The 21,442-nt window shown below is 44.7% G+C and overlaps 1 protein-coding gene across 3 annotated transcripts; it reads left to right on the top strand.

Annotated features, from left to right (window-relative positions):
* The first annotated feature begins 638 nt into the window (after positions 1 to 638).
* Positions 639 to 21,268, top strand: LOC142881093 (ceramide transfer protein-like). 3 transcript variants are annotated; one of them, XM_076015150.1, is made up of 18 exons: positions 639 to 1,328; positions 1,471 to 1,605; positions 3,757 to 3,873; positions 10,894 to 11,001; positions 11,250 to 11,388; positions 11,706 to 11,789; positions 11,989 to 12,146; positions 14,814 to 14,906; positions 15,817 to 15,903; positions 16,061 to 16,153; positions 17,396 to 17,473; positions 18,061 to 18,156; positions 18,782 to 18,914; positions 19,007 to 19,077; positions 19,187 to 19,315; positions 19,524 to 19,653; positions 20,546 to 20,681; positions 20,796 to 21,268. In XM_076015150.1, exons 1-17 carry the CDS (start codon positions 1,239 to 1,241, stop codon positions 20,671 to 20,673), a joined length of 1,869 nt encoding a protein of 622 aa, XP_075871265.1. In that variant the 5' UTR covers positions 639 to 1,238; the 3' UTR covers positions 20,674 to 20,681; positions 20,796 to 21,268. The 3 variants fall into 3 exon arrangements, with proteins under 3 accessions (XP_075871265.1, XP_075871264.1, XP_075871266.1); XM_076015149.1 differs by having other exon boundaries at positions 641 to 1,328; positions 11,703 to 11,789; XM_076015151.1 differs by lacking the exon at positions 17,396 to 17,473 and having other exon boundaries at positions 644 to 1,328; positions 11,703 to 11,789.
* Positions 21,269 to 21,442: the final 174 nt, after the last annotated feature.

The following is a 21,442-nucleotide window of genomic DNA, read 5'->3' as shown; positions in this document are numbered from 1 at the left end:
AATAATTGATTAGTTATTAAAAAAAAAAAAAAAAAAAAAAGATTCTCGAGCTACAGCTATAACATTTAGATTCAAACAAACCAATTTGTCTGTGTAAATAACAGTAGTTGCACAAGTTTACTAGTTTGTACTGATGCTGACATTATATTAAAATTCACACTTAAAACATAAACATAAAACAACATATATATTGTTTTGTTTTGTTTTAAATACCCGGCTTAATATCAGTAATAATATTTGGACGACGGCTCTGTGGCGGTCCCATGTGGATATGCAACGTCACTGCATAAAATTTATGTTACTACACATTTGTTTTGCGATTAGTTGCACGATTGGGAAATGTTAACGACTACATTAGACCTGGAAACATCGTCCTAGGTTTTTCAGTTGTACAATGGAGGAATTTCTCAAGAGGAGTACTTGAACCTTTGACTGTGGTTATCTCGTTATCACTCTGTAAAGTTGACAGTGTAGTCACGGACAGAGCAATCGGCCACACTTTAGAGCAGCGCATGTATATTGTGCACCTTGATTATCAAATATGATTTAGTAAATTAACTTATTTAATGATATAATAAAGCCACAATACTTATAAGGCGTGGGAGGGTGAAGGTACACAGTGCAGCGTGGTTGACATGCAGCTCCTCCCCCCTTGACCTGAATGAAGGGAAGCTAGCCGCGGCTGCTCCGCTAGTGCTGCTAACCAAACTGCGGAACTAACGTTACAGTCCGACGTCCGTCACTGAAGCCTGAAGTTCACGCAGACCGATAACTCTGAGGCCTCTTTCTCGATCACGGTTTGGGGTATATTGTCCACAGCTTCAAAAGAAGCTGTAGAAGACAGCGTTAAGTTTACGAGTTAAGTTAAGAAAAGCTCAGTTGCGTCGTTTTACAGCTAACGCTAACTAGCTTGTCTAATTGGTATTCGACGTCAGTTTCAAAACAAAGCCCGCAAAAGCGAGAAGTTGCGACTCAGCTGTCAACAGCAGAAAAGTGCGTTGCGAGACAAGCTAGCAGGTTTAAAAGCTCTTAACCGACGCAAGATAAAATTCGCTCTACAGCTTACGTTTGACAAGCTTATGTTGTTTCTGATTTAACGTTATTTCGCTGTCAGCGAGGCTCAGAAAAAAACAAGCTGTTGTAGGTTCATCTGTGGCGTTTGACTTCCAAAGTTCAGCAGCTAGCGCATAGCTGCGTGATTTGGACGATTCGGCGTTTTCTACCAAGCTTGGATTTAAATGTCCGAAAAGAGTTCATCGTCCGGTTCGGATGATGATGTGGACCCGGAATCCGCTCATCCCGTGGAGCTGGGCGGCGTTTTGAGCAAGGTAATGTAAGGTGAACGCTACAATGTTGATGCGTAGAGCTAATGATAACTTCTGTCTTGGTTGCGGAACAATATCAGTATGGCGATTTCTTAGTGCGGCTTGCACTTGTCTTGTTCATTGATTGCAACGCTTTTGTTTACAGTGGACAAACTACATACATGGATGGCAGGACCGATGGGTCGTGTTGAAAAATAACACACTGAGCTACTACAAGTCGGAGGATGAACGGGAATACGGCTGCAGAGGTTCTCTGTGCCTCAGCAAAGCTGTCATCACAGTAAGTATTTACCTTGGGGGAGACTGAACTTCACTTGGGTGCTGGCCACCAAATAAATAAAGTGAGGCTAGCACGTGTTTCGACAGTTCAGGGATTGGAGAGCTGCACAAAACAAGTAGCTATGTTTCGATTTTAATCAGCTTTCAGTGTTCCTTAAATGCACAGGGGAAACATTGCAGGCTGTCGGGCGTTTTAGGTCACCGTAGTCTTGAAGTGGTCAGTTGGTCTGCAGGTGATTCTGTCTTCAGCGGTCACGTGAGAGCGCTCACAGCTTTTTCTACACAGCTGTGGTTGCACAAGCCAATTAAAGCTGGTGTTCCTGAAGCTTTGATAACACACAGCAGAAACTGAACCTGCAGAGCGGTCCTTTCGGGGAGGCGCTCCAAAGTGGACTTCTCACACCCTAGTTAAATATTCACTGCTCTTTCTGAGCCTACCGCTGCCGGTCCAGAGGCCAAGCAAATGGGTTTGACTGTGATTCCAAGATGATATTGCTCTAAACTGTTGGATTCCCACGTTGTTTTTTTTTCTTTGTCGGGAGTCAGGCCAGTTCCTGTGTTTGTGCAAGGCTGAATGGAGCCCTACATGACATTTTGGACTGCTTTGAGTAATTTAAACAAGTTAAAACACATGCACTCCACAATATATTGCACAATGCACGAATGACACAAGCACGTTCTTAATAATGCCTCTCCTGTTTTCGGGTGTACGTCTGAGAGCCTGTGTGAAGAGGCTGTGGTATGACAACTCAGGAATGCAGGAACAAGCCTCTGCTTCTCTTTCCTAATATCAGTCTGACACACACACACACACACTGACACTCAGGCATACAGAGGCAGAATGGGAAAGAAATTTTATCCTGTGGAAATTACCACAATAGGCCAAGTTGCGTTCTCTGAAGGTGCAAAACTTTCAACTCACAGGCCTTACACTTTTTCATGCTATGGTTTATCATTGTTATATTAATACTATTATTTTTGATTACGAGAATTTACACGTTTACTTTCTTTAGTGATAGCCGGCAATTTTTATTCTTTTATGAGCTGGGCTTTTCTTTTCTGCAAATTCACAGGCTCAGATGAAGCATGAGCTGCTTTTGCATGGAGAAGATTGTTCCTGGAATGACAGAGGTCGGATTGGGATCATAAATCTGTGTTTTATGAGGCGTACATTAATCAGCTCAGCAAGATAGGCTGGATTTCTCCAACAAGGTGCAGCAAAATGGTTGGATGCACTTGAGCTGACTTCACAACCTGCCTGAATGTTTTTTTTCTCTGCTGCCAGATAACTTTTTTTTGAATGTTCCACCTGTTTGTCTGCTACAAGTATCGGTTCAAGGTCTCGAGTGACAATAGAAAAGTTCAAAGAAAATCCAGCATTAAGCTGCAGTGGTTGATACTTTGTTTTTGTTTTTAAAGTTGAAATTGTGACTGCTGCCGTCAATAGCAGAGATTAAATGTGTGCTTTATTTTGCAAATGTAATCAAAATTGGGTAACGTCTTATGTCAGAAACGTCTTTTTTCCCCTTTTTTGAGGTTATAAAAGGAAGTGGAATCATTCGTCCGTGACACCAGCAGTCTCTGCAAAGCAAAACTGGCCACAGCTCAGTGCAGGCTACAAATTCCAATCCCAGGAGAAAAGCGCAGGACCCACAGTTTGCACAGTTTCGGTTGAAATTGGTGTTTCGGTTGAAATTGGGTGGGATGAGGCAGCGAAAGATGTTGAAAGATTTGGCTCCCCCCCAAAAAAAACAACTTTTGGATGAACCTGGTTCAGGTTAAAGTTGCGCTGACAGAAACAATACAGCCCTTCTGTGATCGTCTCAGGTCTTGTCCTGCAGGCATGAGGCATGAGACATCAGCTTCCAATTAAGATTCCTGTTTATTGTGTGGCAGAGGTTTTTCTGTGACTGATGGAACCCATGTGTGTCCGCAATGTGTCACTCCAAGTCAGCCGGTGTCAAATACAGTCAGATGATTGTGAGGTTTCGTAGCTGGATTTATTCATTCATTTATTTCTTTATTTGTCTGTACACCAACTCTCTCAACATTGTTATTCAATCGAGGCATAATGTTACACAGTTAGATTGTGACTGTGTTTCCTGACCGGAGTTGGCTCCTCCGCATGAACGCCCTCCTCTCTCTTTTGCAGCCTCATGAGTTTGACGAGTGTCGTTTCGACATCAGCGTCAACGACAGCGTTTGGTACCTCAGAGCTGAAGATCCTGAACACAGACTGCAGTGGATCGAGTCCATAGAGCTGCACAAGGTGAGTAGCTTTTACGCTGCATCCTCCCCGTTTCTTTTTTCTTCAGAAGTGTGTTTGCTCCTGCTTGGATATGAGTTTTATTTCCCCAACAAATTCATTTGCAGATGGTTTGTTGCCAAATCCACTTTTCGTTTTTTCTCTTGCCTTGTTTTTTCTGTTTTTCTTTTCTTTTTCTCATTTCAAGAATCCAGCTGAATGTATGAACTGCCGTTAATCCTAAAACCTTTGGAATTTGGAGTTTTTCCAAATTTACATTGCTTCTGGCGCACTCGTGCCTTTTTAGGATGAGTTTGAAGTCATGTTTTGTTCAGGCTGCTGGGTGTGGCAGGTCAGAGAGTCATATGGACACACACACACACACACAGCCCTTCCCCTGGGAATGTGAGGAATTTGAGGAGTGAAGTACTGAGGTGGGGGTATCCCCTGTCCTCAGATATCGGGCAGCTGCACTGCGTGTGTTTTTTTTCCCTCCAGTTTGAACTGTTTACAACATCAGATGCTTTTGTCGTCCTTAGAAGTTCCTTATGGTCTGGGAACTAGCTGGTAAGATTCACCATTTGAAACACCAAGGTTTTAATCACCGTATTAAATCACATGTGGTATATAAACTATCTGCGTTTCCATTTGTTTTTCGCAAAATAAAAGCGATATAAGTATAATATATAAGTACAATTTCAATTTGCAGGTCCATTGAATGGTGTGAAGTGCACAAGCCGTAATCCTTGTAAAATCTCGTCTTGTGGGACGTAACTCGAATTACGTTTGTTTATTGTCAAAAATGGTTGCTAGGTTTTTCTCTTTGATTACTTGTAAAAAAAAAAAAAAAATCCGTCTTCTCCTCCGTCCAAACATAACGCACCATTTTTTTACGTGAACTGGTCATGTGACCCCCATACGTCACGTCCGGTACACTTTTACGATATACCTCTGAATCGATGCGTCTGACAAACCACCTCATGAGAGCACAAAAACCTTTTAGCAATATTTTGAGAGGTTTTTCAAAGTTTTTCAATCAGATGTCCATGGCAGTGAGTTAGACCAACAGTAAATTTATCTCATGACACATGAATAACATATTTACCCACCGCTTCCCTCAGAAATTGAGTTTTAAAGCCGTATTTGAAGCTGTGCTGTAAGTAGTCGTTGTTACCCCGTGAACTCTCCTTAGAGCTGATTCTTGACCAAAATGAATCCTGCCACTGGGCTTTGGCACAGCCTTGGGAGTGTGACTGATCACAGGTCTCTGGTCCATTAACAGCTGTGTGAGAGCGCTGCAGGGTGAGGGCTGGACTGTGACCTTCAGTAACCTCAGTTTAAGGGAGCGGTCATGTTTGCACTATGCCCAACAGTACATCAGGAGTTGGTCCACTTGGGATTTTTTTATCCCCCTCTTCTTTTTTTTTTTTTTTTTTTTAACAAATATTAATTATTCATGACATTTTTAGACAAAATTAGAGCAAACAATTGTGTAGCCTTAAATTTGAGTAGATTCTAGCATCAATTACCTTCCTTCACAGTTAAAGAAGGCCAGAAGTGTGGTTGCGTACTGTGCACTGGTAGTGGATGACGCACAAGCCTCAGAAACATGAGTAGTTACCTCATACTGATTTTATGGCTCTAATCTTCTCCGGCTCCTCCTTCAGGGTTTAAAGGACAGTTGATAAGTCTCTTGCCGATATTATTGTCCTTGACTGACGTGACGTGGCCCACGTTCCATGTTGCTGCATGTTCACAGCTTGTTCATCTTAAATTGTGCTGGCTGGGTGCTACACTAAAATGAAGCGAACGTAAAACCGCATTCGTGAGCAACAAGCAACAACCTCACGTTGACTATAAAACTATAAATCTAAAGTGGCGCAGCAGGTTATAGCATTTTCATCACGTTTTAGGACGTGATGGCATTTTCACATTCGAAAGAGCACGAGAACAGCACTTCAGACTTTTCAATAGACGACACAGTTTTGCTTTAGGCCGGACTGGCAGAACCAGAGGAGCAGCTAAAGCTATGGAGCTGCTCCATGTTGCAAATGTTAGGAATATCAAATCTATGTAGGAAATAGGGACGCAAATTATCGATTAATTTCATTAATCGTTAGTTGATTAACCTTATCAATCGATTACCAATTAATTGATCATCTGTGATTTTTCCTGAGAACCTAAATTTCACAATGACAAATGTGTAAAGAAAACATTATTTAACCCTTAAACAATGTTGAGGGTCCAATGTTTACATCAGTGAACAGTAAAAACACCCTAAACATTTGCCCTCTGACTTTAAGTTGACTTCTAATGGGTCACATTTCAACCTTTAAAAAAAAAAAAGTTGTTTAAAAGTATCTTGTTCTAGGTATATTATGACTATCACAGTAGCTACAGGTGGATTGCTCTTTCCTGCCACTACACTATTATAATGATATTAACTACCCATGTAAAAAAAAAAAAAAAAAAGTTCAATCGATTGCGACTAATTTAATTAAATCGATTAAATTCTTAATCGACAATTAATCAATAATCAATTAATTGTTAACATACCTAGCAGGAAATGTTCCATCTTGCTTGGCAGGCCGCATGTTAATAGTGCAAAATGTGCATGAAACAAACCTCTTCAGCCCACTGCACTTTTTTATTTTTTGCTGTTGTCAAGTTATTTTTTGTTTTCAACTAACTAATAGGGTTGGTTTTGTTTTTTTTTTTTCTGGCGGGACAAAAGAACGTTTGGTGCGGCTCCATTTGTGTTGTCACGTGTGGGTGTGCATTTGTGTCGGTGGCTGGTGGATGAAGTCGTGTGAAGCGAAGGGACATTCAAGTGCTGCTCCTGATGCTCGATATTGTCCTTGTTTTGTTTTGCTTTCAAAAGCCCGTGCGCACAGCAGCCAAAATAAAAGAGAAGTGAATCGACCCTCCCGCTGCTCTGGCAGGTGAGACCGGTGCACTGTGGTGCAATAGGAGGGCTGGAGAGAGGAGAGCATTCAGAGGTTTCACACCTTCCACCTGCGAGGGGGAGGGTCGGCTGGAGGGAAGTTCAGGAGAGGCTGGACCATTCTTCCTCCTACTCTCTCTTTCTCTCTCTCTCTCTCTCTCTCTCTCTCTCTTCCGCCCACCCGTTTGGTGTCTTGGCGGCGCGACCAGCGGCGCGTCGCGCAAAAGCCCCATCGCCCGCCCCGTGGACAGAGCTCGCCGCTCTCCCCCTTCCCAGCCGTCTTCCCAGCCAGCTCCTCCATCTCTCCGACCTGCACACCGACTCCATGCATCCCTCCCGTCGTCGTCTGCCCCGCTCGTCCTCGCTCTGCCACGCGCACACGAGCGCGGACGCACGTGCGCCCCCGGCGATGGACGGCGGCCGCAGGGACGGGCGCGACGGAGAGGTCTCGCACATCAGGGTGCGTGCGTGTGCGCGTGTGTTTGTGTGTGTGTGTGTGTGTGTGACAAAGAGAGAGGGAGAGGGAGAGGGGAGTCTCCTTCCGCTCATCCTCTCCACTTCCGTCCGCCAGCGGCAAAGGATCCGAAGATTTTTTTTTCCTCCTTCCGTCTTTCTTTTCCTTGACGACCTGAGCCGGCTCTCTTTCCCGTCTTCCTCTTATTTATTCCCCCCCACCACCACCACCACCATCCTCCGACTCTCTTTTGTGCCTGAGCGAGGTGTGTCCGGGGGGGAACGGCGGCCGCGTCGGAGCAGCGGGGAGTGTCAGGCGTCATGCTGGGGCCGGCCAACCGCTGCAACTGCAGCAGTGTCCTGCTCTGCCTTGGCTGCTGGAATGGCCGGATGGTGGGCTCATCGCATGCCGGCACGCTGCCTTCCCTCCTCTTCTCCCCCCCCCCCCCCCACCCGTTTCCCTGTGTCTCATCAGCATCTCAGCGACAAACGAAACGTGAACCCCACCCCCACCACCACCCCCACCCCGACCCCACCCCGACCCCCGGGTCTTTCTCTTTGCATGCGTGCATGGTTTGGACTCAGCCAGCACTAAGCGGGCTAGCTTGAGTGCTTGCATGCCGCTCGGTCGCTGCCATGAATCAGTCAGTGTGTTTTTTTTTTTCGAGGGAAAACCCATTCGTGCTGCACGCAGGTCTCAGCGTCAGTGTGTTGTTTTTCTAAAGCAGCAATTCTCAACTGGTGGTCAGAGCTGTTTTGATTGGGTGGCGGTTTCCCCTTTTTTAAGAAAGATATTTTACAGTGTGTATATTTATAGAGAGAATGTTTGGCATTTACTTTGCAGGACGCACAATTCAATTTGGGGATTGAACTCATTTATTTACTAGACATGATAGAAAGTGGGCTAGCGTTTTTATTTTTCTGGAATAAATTTGGGTCATGACTTCATGATATGGGAAAAAAAAAATGTGGCTCCTGAGACTCCACCAGTTGAGAACCACTGTTTTGAAGCATCGACCAGTTCCGCCAAGTCACATCAGTGCTTGCAAAAAGTGCCTTGTGGACGCTCTCTGTGTCCAATATTGCTTCAGATTATGGCTTTAGAATTCTGTCCGGTTGAACTGTCTCGTTACTGGCAAAGGAATTCCATAATGCAGCTTGCGGTGTGATTTGAGTGTACGAGGTTTATTCCACAGTTTGCTGTTGAGACTGTGCGAGATGAGATGAAATTGAGAACTTCTGTGACAGCATTGTACACAGTTTTCTATATTTTTCATCTCCTATTGCCGAATAAACTGCGTGTTTCACTCAAGGCAGGTTTGGCTGCGGCGTCGCGCACAGACACGCTAAAGAACCCAGTTTGGTTGCTTCCGGTCACTGCGCTTGTGACACACAGAGTCGTGGGCACAAGATGCCATTTCGTATGTTGTTTTTTTTGTTTTTTGTTTTTTGTTTTTTTGTTTTTTTTAACGTGTGGGCGTTTGCTTCGCACGGCTGTGGGGTCTGTTTTTTTCCGCGCGGCCGACCACGTGTGCGGAGACGACGGCAGCTTCCGGAGGTGTCACCGCTGAGCGTCGGCGTTATATCACCGCTCGGCGTCGTGTCTCGGCCTCTGCCGCAGCACAAGCAACGCGGCGTGAACCTGGGCAGCGGCCGAGGCCGTCGGAGCGATCCTCCACCGCCGGTGATGTAAGAACCAGCCTCTGTCTGATCATCTGTGAAACACCCACTGTCAGAAGAACAACAGGAAACGATGACTAAGACATCTGCGCGTTGTCTCGTTTGAAGACTTGGCATGAAGGAGGCGATAATCACTGAATGGTGGTTTGACTGTTGTGGTGGAAACAACTCGTGTGATGCGGGTGGATCATCTCAGTAGTTGACAGTATCGATTATATTCAGAATAAAACCACAACTTGATTTGGGAGAAAGATTTCAGTCATGGAACTCAGATTTTTTTTTCTCATAATTGTAATATTACAGTCAAGATTTCCTCTCCAAGTCAGTCAGTCAGTCAGTTATGTTTTTCATATTGATGAAAAAACCTTGCTGCTTCATGTTTCTTTTCAAAGTTTAATTAGTGATAATGACTGTTTGAAATAATGATTGAAATGTCATATTATTTACTGTATGTCATGTGAGCAAATCATTTTTAGTTGGTTAACATTGGCTCGCAACTTTGTAGCAGCTTTAGTGCTCTGAAGAATTACCAATAATTAACTAATCAATTCAAACTTATACCGCGTAGCTTCTGAGATTCAGTGATATGCAGCATTTATATTGCTGCATATCACATTTGTAATCTAATAAAAAGATAAAAAAGCAGCAAATATTAAAAATCCATCGAACGAATCACAAGACAAGTAGAACACAAATAGATATCCGTGTATATTGTATAATGGTGGAGACTTCTAGAAGATTCCAGTGCCATCTTCTGACTTGGAGAGTTTAGACTGCTGCTACGCCAACACCTGCGTTTGCCGCTTCTGTGTGAAGGTGTGATTTTTTTTTTTTTTTTTGCTGTCTCTCCTCAGCGCAGTGCGCCACAGGTAGCAGCTGCATGTGGGAAGAGCAAGAAATATTTTGATTCTGCGGGGTCAGCTGGCCGTACCTACACAAACACTCCGAGGCGTCACTCAGCCATAATCCTGCAGATCGTCCAGAAAATAAAGTTGTTGGCAAAGAAACCCCCTGGAGGCGTCGACCCGGTACACAGCGACCCGACCCGACCTGCATTAGCCCCTTTGACTTTAAAGCCTGTCCCATATCGTTCATCATTCAGCAATGATGCAGTGATATTAAGAATAACTAAATTTTAGCAGTACCATGGCTGATCTCAGCTGGGGTTTTGATCTTTGTGATATCAGATGTGGGATGTAAGGGAGACAAATTCTTTTAAAAGTAATTTTCTTGTTACACTGTATTGCAACTGTTGTTGCTTAAAGTGGGGCAATTTGAACTATGCTGTTGTGTTTTTAAATTGAAGTGGATCGTATTTTAGAGGGGGGGAAACGTTATAGTACCTCGGCTTATCAACGAGTGCGTTGTCTCATTAATTGCAAAAATAGTTCTTTTGCTTTTTGCTTCGGTGCGTTTCAGAACCTGTACTTTCTACAAGTCGGACTTCATTGCAGATTGCAGTTACTCGGTGCAAGGTGTAAACGATTCTCTTTAGGGTTGTTCTCATGAGGCAGTGGGATGTTGCATTTCCTGAATTTGGTCTCTGGTAAAGGTGAAATATTTTAGAAACGCTCTAAATGTACCATCGGTGATTGTAGTGTCCTGACCATGCGCCGCTGCTTCCTTCACCAGCTTGAATCGGCCTGCGGCGGCTGAGTTGATCCACGTGTCGGCCTGTCAGCCCCGGTTTATTTCCAACACTGTGTGTGTGTGTAGGTGGGTGGGTCCTGGTCCTGGTCCTGCCGCGTTACTCGGTGCTGCTGACTGCTGGAATCGATTCCTCCTTCTCTGTCTCTGTCTCTGTCTCTCCGTCTAGCGTTGAGAGCTGCAGACGCTCTCATTACGCGGCAGTTTGCTCCGCGTGCGATGTGAACTTGCAGGTCTCCTCTTCCCTCTCTGGCCGCATTGTTTGGCTCCTCTGTTTCATCCGCCGTCTCTCCCCCCTCTCTCCCTCCCTCCTCTGTCAGGCCGAGTCGGGCTACGGTTCGGAGACCAGTCTCCGGCGTCATGGTTCCATGTTGTCCCTCACGTCTGCAGCCAGTGCCTTATCTGCCACGTCCACCTCCTCCTTCAAGGTAAAACCAAAAGATCGGCTGAGTCTGCGGAATTCATTATCGCATAAAATCCTTTGCTGTTTCTAGTATTTCATCTTATCATGAAGGCTGAGACCTGTCGTAATTTTAAAAGACAACGGCAGAACACAGTGCTTTGGATGATATTTTTTTGTTCCTATTAGAGGCTTTTTTCAGTTTAAATAACAAAGTCCTGTAATATCTCTTTCATACTGAGAGCCTTTGATGCAGCCGTCTCTCCCTCCACTCAGAAGGGGCACAGGTTGCGCGAGAAGTTAGCTGAGATGGAAACCTTCCGAGACATCCTGTGTCGCCAAGTGGACACCCTGCAGAAATACTTTGACTCCTGCGCTGACGCCGTGTGCAAGGATGAATTCCAGAGAGACAGAGGTAACTAAGTTGCGCCACAAGTGTACTAAGAGGAGCGCTTATATTGTCTTGTAAACTCTAACATGAAGATTGATACCAGACAATTACCTTTAATTGTTTCAGTTATAATCATAATCATAAACATTTCAGTAGATGTCCATAGTTTTTAATGCCATTTGCACATTTTCTCATATGAATAATACAATTTTCTGCTTTTATGATTTAAAAACAGCCGTTAACCGTTTATTCACTTCATCTACAAGTGTAGATATTGTTCAGTATTTTCTTTTAGACCGAGTTGATGAAACTAATACTGCTCTGGATTTGTCTGCTAGAAGTGGAGGAGGACGAAGACGACTTTCCAACCCAAGCCAGAACTGAGAGTGAGTTTAATCACAACAACAATGGCAGCAAAGAGAAACGTGAGTTCATCTGACAGTGTTGTTGAATTGCTTCGATTTAGCCTAAATCAGATTCTAATAAAACGCATTTATTTTATTTTTTTGTTCATTTTTAGTTGTGCTACTCGATTTAAGTTTAAGTGCACAAGTTGAAATGCTTTTCATTTTAAATTCAGCTTACTAAAAACTATTGTTTTGCTTTTGCTTTCCTCCCTGCCAGTGTTTTCTCCTGCGAGTCCCAAAGCCATGAACGGCATCGACTTCAAGGGGGAGGCCATCACCTTTAAAGCCACCACAGCCGGCATCCTCTCCAATCTATCCCACTGCATCGAGCTGATGGTCAAACGAGAGGACAGCTGGCAGAAGAGGCTGGACAAGGTACCACCTCGCTAGCTGCACGTGCACTCGCTTTTTGTCAAGTGTCACTCAAAACCCAGTCGTCACTGTCTGGATCTGGGAAAGAATTACTGTGGTTCAAGCAAAAACTCATTGGCTAATGTTGGTTTGGTTCCTTTACCTAATATCATGCCACCAAACCACGTGTTCGTTTAATGAAGAAAAGGAGACAAGTAAAATCTTAATTTACGTTTATTTACATTTATTTACGCTTATTTAAGTTTTATCTGAAAAGAAGAACAAGACATTTGGTACAGAGATCTGATGGAGAGATCTCTGGAGTCGAGTCCTGGCCGGAGTCAGACTGACTCCTTTCTCCCAAGAAAGTCCTTAAATGCAAAGACAAACAATCTGACTCCTGATTTGAACGTCTTCTCCAGTGTCGTCCTTTGATTGGCTGTTCGTTCTTCCCCCTTCAGTTCCTGGGTATTACTGTCATTGTTTCTGAATGCGGATGCATGTCCTTATTTGGCCGTGAGCCAAATGGTCCATCCTTCCTTCCTTATATTGAGTGGATCATTACATTCCACTCATTATAATAATTACAACATATAAACAACATATAAATGTAATGTTAGTACAATATGCTATGATGCAAAATGTTAAATGTCTGATTCCCACACTAATCAGAGAGTTTTGTTCATATTAATAGCAGCATGTTATAATATCATCGCCAGTTAAGCTTTTTCAAATGAGTAGACTCTTTTTACAACACCCCTCCATGCATAATGTATGCGTATATCTTGTTGGACTGCGGGTTGACTGTGGTGGCCATGACTCAGGAGTTGGACTTTGACTCCGTGTTGGAAGACGGCCCGATGCGTCCTGCAGCTGATCCCCGGTCTGTGAGCGGCACTTGTCTTCTGGGAACTTTGCATTGAAGGCGCCTCTTTCATCAGGGTGTTATGGTGCGTGTGATAGGCGTGGAAGCGTTTTGTAAATAGAGCTTTGTTGATCTTGTCACTTTTTTTGGCAAGTTAGTTGAGAGGGACCATCTTTTTTTAATTAATCATACTTTTGTTTTATTTTCAGAACTGTAACAAAACAGTACATATAAACATACAGGGTGGTCTGAACAGGGAGAGAAGATTCAAATATCGGAAAACGTAAGGAGACAAAAAGGACAAACAAAAAATTATGAAAAATTATATATACATTTCCTTTCCAAAAATAAGAACTTATTGAGTAATTTTAATCTTTTCACCTCAGGGGTGGCAGCCCCAATAGGAACTGGCCCGGATATTTTACAAATCTTGTGTTTGTGTTTGTGTCACTCCCTTAGATATTTTTGGACAGTTCCAAAAGCAGTGTATATAAGTCCTACTGGTCAATTTACATTTTAAGCACGAGGTGATCAATTTTGTTAATAGCATGAGGTGTCCTATCCTGTCTATGAAGTATTTCATATCCTAATCTCCTCGCCTCTGGTTGCCAAACCAGTTCCTTCCCTCCTGTCTGTCTTCCTTTCTTTTCTTTTTCTTTTTTTTAAACAGCCCACAAAGGCGTGCTGCCCAACCCTAAAACCTGCCGGAGCGTTTAAGCGCTCTTGCTCCCTCACACAGTCACGCGGGCTCCAGCGAAACGACTCTCTATTGCGCTTAGCCTCGGCTTCAATGAGGAGTTGTGCCGCGGGAGTAACTGTAGAACACACGCCGGGCAGAATTAGACGAGATTCTCGCAGGGACTGAATCGCGTCGGGCAGGCGGAAGGACAAAAAAATAAATAAATAAATAAAAATGACAGCTCGGACCTCATGGTACAGTTTGTGGAAGCCGTCGCTGCAGAAGAAGACGGAGCTGCTCAAGTATCAGACACAGAAATGGATTCCTCTCCAGACCCGCAGCTGCTTCTTCACAGTAGGTCTCCACCTCTGCTTGTGTGCGGGTTTGCTTGTCAAGAGGTTACACACAGCCGATGAGATACAGGATCTCCTTTTGTTGTCTTTGTGTTGCGTGTTTTAACATTTGAAGCTACACTGCACGTTAATTTGCTTGGCGGCTTCCCTCAAGTCTCTGTTGACAGTCATGTGAGTCGGGAATGAGAAGAATATGGCACAAGTTGCCCAACAGTTTCATTATGCTGCTGGGAAGAGACATTCGGTCAAACCTGTTTGAGTGTGCTGACAGCTCAGCGGCGTGGCAGGTCAGGCTGCGAGTGTGACTGACATCTGAACCTGTTTGTTTGTTTGTTTTGCTCTTTTTGCCTTTGAGTCGTCATTTATGGGGGAAAATTAGCAATGGCGTTTTGTTTTGAAAGGGCCACACCTCTGGGTCACTGAAATTTAAACTGCGGGGCCAACTAGGGATGCACATTATCAATTCATTCATTAATCGTTAGTTGATTAACCTTATCGACCGATTAATGATTAATTGATAAGCAATGATTTTCTTTCCTGAGAACCTCGAGGTATATTATGACCATCACAGTATCTACAGGTGAATTGCTCTTTCCTGCCACTACACTGTTACGATATCAACTACCCGTGTAGAAAATGTTCAAGTCATTGCAACTGTTTCAATTGAATCAATTCAATTCTTAATCAACAATTAATCGATGATGGATTCATTGTTAACATCCCTAATGCCGACGGTACAAACAAATGTTTTCCCACAGTCTCACCAACAGCGCCGCGTTTCTCTCTGTGTTCAGGAGCTGGACAAGCGGCGGAGGGTGGAAGACGCCTACAAGTCGGCCGTGAACGAACTCAAGAAGAAGTCCCACTACGGAGGCCCAGACTATGAGGCAAGACGAGACAGTGTTGCCGCGAATGTACCAGAAATGGCGAAATGAACTGCAATCCCGACGACTGGATTTCTAATCTACATAATCACAGGCGCGCGGGAGAGAGTGAGCTCGAGCTGCTCGACGTGATTAAAAAAGGAATAAAAATTTTTTTTAAAAAAGCGGAGGCGAGAAGTGGGACGTGCAGCCTCCTCCGCTTCTGTCTGTCAGCGCTCACTAAACAGGTCCTCGGAGCTTCTAACGAAGCTGCGGCTGGACTTAATAACATGAGGGGGCTGAGCACCTTTAGGGCTGCGCTATACATTGACATACCTTGGTTCAAAGGTAAATCAATATTGTCCTTTGCAGGAGGGAAACACGCCTTCAAGGCTGTAAATATTTGCTGAGTTAACTGTTCTGCGAAGGTTCTCAGCCGTCCAGGGCACCGTAACCTTTAAATTAAAGCTGATGCTGCTGGGCTGCTTTCAGTACTGAGTAAACACTTCAGTTCAGTTTTATTTGAACTCCAAAGTGCTTGGAGCTGCACTCAAATGGTAAAGAGAGGCAGAAATGTTCTCAGGCGCCGGATCTTCAGCTTAACTCCAGGAAATGTTAACATATTCAACACTGTTCATAGATTCAAACAAAGCCACTTAGTTTTAGCTTGGCTTAGAAGATCATAGATGAACATGAAGCGCTCTGATTCAGGATGAAGACCTGATCCTAATTTTTAGAACTGGTTTATAAAACCAGAAGCAAAGGTTTCCCATGTGTGTGAACTTCATGCAAGGTGAAAGCACCTTCCGCTGCCCGATTTTCTCGTGCACAAATGTAAAAGACTTATCACACTGGCACGTAGATTTCGCAGTCGGTTCCACAAACTGAATGTATGCTCACTGCATCGTTGTTTTGTTTGTTGCTCTCCCCGCAGGAGGGTCCCAACAGTCTGATCAACGAAGATGAGTTCTTCGACGCGGTGGAGGCGGCGCTGGACCGGCAGGACAAGATCGAGGAGCAGGTGTGATGAAAGTCTCCATTGAATTTCACTCTGTCTCCTTCCATTACTGTGAAACGCATCGAGAGCGGCAGCATTTCTCAGAGGGCCGCCGCCTCTTCGAGCGAGCGTCTCCAGCAGCTCGTGCCGCCTCACCAACCTCCCACTTCCTGTCCCTCAGTGCCAGTCGGAGAAGGGCAGGATACCTCGACTCACGCCCGTTCCTTCGACGGACGCCTACTCCTCCATCGGGAAGCATCGCTTCGCCACCAAGGTACTGGGCGCAGCCCTGACCATCCTCCACTCTGATGTCTGCTATATTTCTGTCCTCTTTGTTTGTCAGCGCTCGCCGTCGCTTCTCTGTGCGGGTTGCGGTGCTTCTGCTCTGACTTGAGAACTTTTCTAGCAGAGTGTCAAAACTGCACCTTGCCCGCTGAAACTTTCAGAGTGTGTCACAGCTTTCATGCTGATGCTAAATCCACTTTCACCCACGAATTGTTTCCCCAAACAGTTTTGCGTGAACGCCAATGTCTTGCTAGCCGCTACCTGCCAAGTATTATGTCCAGGAAGCTTTAATGGCACAACAGAATGGGAGAGGGGAAACGTGAGGACTTGTTTTCATTTACAGCTGTACTACAAACGTGCAGCAGGAAACATTAAAACTGGGCAATTAAAACTGCAATATAAATGTTCTGCTAAAGAGCTGCTGAATAGTTCACCATCTCATCTCTCCTTTCCTCGTTTGGCTGGAAATGTATGTATAATTTTATAAATGTATTTTTAAAATACGTATACATACGTAGCATTTTTATTTTCTGTTCTTTTCACAGCAAATTGCACTGTTATGAACCACCTGCGTGTTAAGATAGGAGAATAGGAATTCGTTTTTTTGTGCCATTCTCACACGAAGACAGAAAACAGGGTTAAAAAAAAAAATACAATAAATGATTAAAAACGGTAAATTAGCAGTCACGTGCATAAAATATTTCTAGCCCAACACTTCTGGCTTGTGGCTGGTGGAGCGGTTCATATGAAAGGCTTCCTGCACCCCCAAAATAAAACCACTGGGGATGGAATTAGTCATATAGGGAATGGAGACGACTAGATCAGATGGTAGTTAATACTGAGCTGAATTCTCAAAAGGGATGCGGATGATTCACTGAGCGATGTAAAATGTTGGAAGTGACCACCGATTCATGTCCTGTTGTCCAGTTCTGTCTCACAAACTAGTTCCATCGAAACACCATTTGCTGTCGTTGACTGCTCAGAAATGAGGCAGAAAGTGTTGATTGCTTTGAAAAGCCGGTTCTTCCGACGTTGTCCAGATGTGAAAGCGAAGTATTGCCCAGGTTGTGCTTTTTGCTGCACTTTCTAACCTCTCCATTTAAAAAAAAAAAACGCAGCTGACCTTTGACCTCTCGACGGCTACCGCGGTGCCTTCTCTGCTGTGTTGGTCCTTATTCTTTCTTTCTTCCTGTCCTCTTCCTCTTCCTCCTCTTCCTCTTCTGCTGCGCAGCCCCATAGCCATTCTTCATCCCTGTCCTCCGTCGAGCTATTCAGTGCTTCAGATGACGTTCACAGATTCAGCGCTCAGGTACTGTACTGTAGTCGACGGCGGGGGAACCTGTGTCTACAGAGGCGTGGGGGGGGGGGGATAGCATGTGCAGATAGCATGAGAATGTCCACTAACCAGTCTGTGTCTGTCCAGGATTTTAAAAGGGTTTCCTGTCCCTCCTCTGGAACCTGTAGATTATTCATCCAAGTCCTGATAGCAGTATTTGGAATCAAAACCCTTTTGAACGTCAAAGAAATTTCTGGAATGACTCATCGGCTTCCTTTACCGCACGCTGGTTTTCATTGTGCCGGTTAGAATTCTGTTGCTGCATGACTGGTGAAGCCGCTCTTTTGTTTTCTAATATCGCTTCTGTTTTCCACAGCATGAGTGGGCACAGTTCAAGCCTGTGTGCTTGCTGTATTGTCAGGTTGTCCAAACACAACCACAAAGTGATAGATATTTAATTAGCTTCCACTCTAGCAGATGCGCAGGGAGCAGATTGTACTTTTTCCCCCTGTGAGTCATTCAACACAAACGCATTGCGCTCTCCTCCGCTAACCGACTCGTTTCAGAGCACGTCGACAAACAGGCTGGTAATCACTTTCTGCTCACCTTTTTCTTTCCAGGTGGAGGAGATGGTGCAAAATCATATGACCTACTCTCTTCAGGATGTGGGCGGAGATGCCAACTGGCAGCTAGTAATAGAAGAAGGAGAGATGAAGGTATTCACAGAGGAGAGGAGCCGCGAGCGTTCCATGTCAGCCGCCTGCTGCCAGTGAATATTTAAATCCCACTTCCCTCGGCCGACGGAGTGCGTGCTTCGACAACCAACACCGTGAAAACAAAGATCTTAGTTTGAAATATCACATCCTGTGCCGCCGCTTCAGTTCAGCCGGTGCCCTTCACCCATTCAAGTTCAAGTCAAACTTCTTTCCCTGGAAGCTGCAGTAGCAGAAACCAATTTTTCAGACGCCCTTAAAATTTTACTAAACTAAATTATTGTCATTAGAAATTTGCCAGATATTTTGTTCTGTTGTGTTTTAAATGTCAATGCTAATGGCATTTGTGTTATAGATGTACAACCAAAGAACTGTGTGAAACACGTTTTTAATGTGCCGCTACACTGTGCACTGAAAGGCATCCATCTCACTCAACACCACTTTGGTATTTGCTGATACTTGCTTAAGTTTTGTTGCCACCTGTTGGCGTTTTTTTTTTTTTTTTAGCAAATCAGCCGCTTCAGAAAATCTTCCGACAGGCTCTCAAGTGTTTTTGCTGCGAAGCCGAGTATGTGAAGATCGCACTGATTTGAACCGCCCTGCCCCTCCCCTCCGTGTTATGTAACAGGTGTACAGGAGAGAAGTGGAGGAGAACGGCATTGTGCTGGATCCTCTCAAAGCCACGCACTCTGTGAAGGGAGTGACCGGCCACGAGGTGTGCCACTACTTCTGGGACACCGCCGTCCGACTAGACTGGGAGAGTGAGTCCAGCTGTCTTTGAAAGATTCACCGCTGCTCGATTGTCGCTGCTCTGCAGTCGTACCTTGACCACCTTTTTTTCCTGCTCCTGCAGCAACTATTGAAAATTTCAACGTTGTGGAAACGCTCTCCGAAAACGCCGTCATCGTTTACCAGACTCACAAGGTAAACCCGACTCTGTGGGGACGTCTAGGATGAAATGTGCTATACGTGGATGCTGTGCCATCTATCGCAGTTTGTGCGCCTTTCTAAAAAGAATGTGTGTGCGTTCCAGAGAGTGTGGCCCGCCTCTCAAAGAGACGTGCTCTACCTGTCGGCCATCAGGAAGATCTTGGCTACGAACGAGAATGACCCCGACACCTGGCTGGTGTGCAACTTCTCTGTGGACCACGACAAAGCCGCCGTAAGATCGCTACACAATCAGTCCTCAGTCGTGTGTCAGAAGGAAAATAAGTGCACAGACGGCTTCAATGTGGAAAATGCATCCGAGTTTCTGTCAAATTTCAAAGGAAATGTCGTTCAGGAGGAAGATGCAGCCCCACTTTGACCAAGTCGACCAAAGACGTGTTTGCAGTTTTTAATTTGCGTTCACATTTCCCTCCTGCCTTCAGCCAACCAACCGCTGCGTTCGTGCCAAAATCAACGTCGCCATGATCTGCCAAACCCTGGTGAGCCCACCAGAGGGCGACAAAGAGATCAGCAGAGACAACATCCTTTGTAAGATCACCTACGTTGCCAATGGTAAGTCTCCCAGTAGCGACGTCAGGTCGAGCTGGGTGGGTTTTTTGATGCCTGTATTGTCTGAAAACTGCCAATTCCAAACGTGAAAACCTGCAGATTAGGTTAAGTTGACTGAAATGCTCAACTACATTAAAGACATTGTAGTACTACATTTACCATATAATGCTAAATTCATCTCAATTTTCGATATATGTATGTATTCAGGGTACACGTGGCTTGAGTGAGTGTGTTGATGTCTTTGGCCAGGGTTTGCCACAACTGAGGCATACACACTAGTACTACTACTACTACACAACAAGCAGCTAATGGCTGCAGAACAAATCAATAGAGAAGATCGGGCACACATGGAGCAGGATTGTGTACATGTTCTCTTGGATCTTTCTTGTTTTGTATCAAAAAGATGGCACAGAGTGACTGTATTACAGTGGAGAAAGTTGATGGGTAGGCTCTTTTTTTAATTATTTTTTTTTTTAAGCAATATGTTTAAACCTGACGGTCAGATTCCACCTGGAACTACAAAGTCACTGTTGTGATTTTGGGGGACTTACTACATCACAATCCCACCTCATTGTTTAAGCAACACCTCACAGACTTTTTATTTAAAATGCAAGTAGCCATCTTCCTTGCGTCCTTGGCGTGTGAAGGTTCCAAGGCGGACAGAGCAGGGGAAACTGCCTTTTCAGGCTGAATGAGAGAAGCACAGAAAAGTTTTTGGACCAAACAAACCTCCTTTACTGTTTGAGGAAATGTTTTAGATCGGGTAATAGGCCACAGTAATGAGCCCTTATTGTCACCAGAGGGCGCCTGAAACCCAATCGAGCATACATGTTGAATTTCTGACTGACGTGAGAAGGCACTCTCAGTTTCCTCACTTCCCCCTGTGTGTGTGCAGTGAACCCCGGAGGCTGGGCTCCAGCGTCAGTCCTCAGAGCCGTGGCCAAGAGGGAGTATCCCAAGTTCCTCAAACGCTTCACCTCGTATGTCCAAGAAAAAACCGCTGGGAAGCCCATCCTCTTCTGAGCACAGAGGTGACCAAGAGCCCAAACACTGCTTGAAAAACCAATGAGGAAACATTTCTGTATATTATACAAGGAAGACGGATCATTCCTTTTGCTTTCCTAAAGTTTTCTCTGTTCTTCCAGGTTCCCAGTGGACCAGGGTTTCCCGCTGGACAGGCTGCATTGTTCGGCTACTCGACCCTGTCCGCCCTTCCACCAGAATGTGTTTTTCGGACTCACTACATGCTGGACAGCACATCTCGCAGGACCTGCCACCCACCGCCTGCAGAAGGGGCTGGTTCTCACGGCTTTAATCCGCCAGCAGTTGTCACATGAGCCACGTTGCGCTGACTCAACGCCACCTGTTGGCCATGGATGTATTTTTATGTAAATTTCCTAAGAAAAAGATTTCCTAACTGAGCTTCGAATTAACAGTTAGTGGGGTTTTTTTTTGTAATTTTTTTGTACATTTCCTATAATAACATACTTCTTGACTTCTTTGGGCTCGCTTTACTCACTAGTATTACAGCTGCTTGTTGTGCTGCTGCTGCTACAGTAATGACGCTGAGGGAGGTAAGCAGATCTCGGCTGGGGAAGCATTGACGAGGCATTTTTTTTTTTTAAACAAAAGTATGTTCCTCCTTTTTTGCCTTTTCCCGCTTTTCTCACTTGTGATTACTCTCGCTGCAGTTGTGACGAGGGAGAGCGGAGCCTAAAGCTTTTGGATCTTTATATTTCTAGATTGTCATTGAAATAGCTTCACGATAGACACAATGTATTGTACCAAGTAA

Source organism: Nelusetta ayraudi, unplaced genomic scaffold, assembly GCF_046127955.1.
Source record: "Nelusetta ayraudi isolate G7.1 ecotype Tasmania unplaced genomic scaffold, CSIRO-AGI_Nayr_v1 ptg000181l, whole genome shotgun sequence".
NCBI lineage: Eukaryota > Metazoa > Chordata > Actinopteri > Tetraodontiformes > Monacanthidae > Nelusetta > Nelusetta ayraudi.
The sequence above is the reverse complement of the archived record's forward strand: the minus strand, read 5'-3'. Positions and strand labels throughout refer to the sequence as shown.

Coding starts and splice junctions, on each gene's coding strand:
- LOC142881093 (XM_076015149.1), top strand. CDS start 1,239: ATGTCCGAAAAGAGTTCATCGTCCGGTTCGGATGATGATGTGGACCCG. Junction 11,790..11,988: donor CAATGGCAGCAAAGAGAAAC/GTGAGTTCATCT, acceptor CCTCCCTGCCAG/TGTTTTCTCCTGCGAGTCCC. Junction 12,147..14,813: donor GGCAGAAGAGGCTGGACAAG/GTACCACCTCGC, acceptor CTCTGTGTTCAG/GAGCTGGACAAGCGGCGGAG.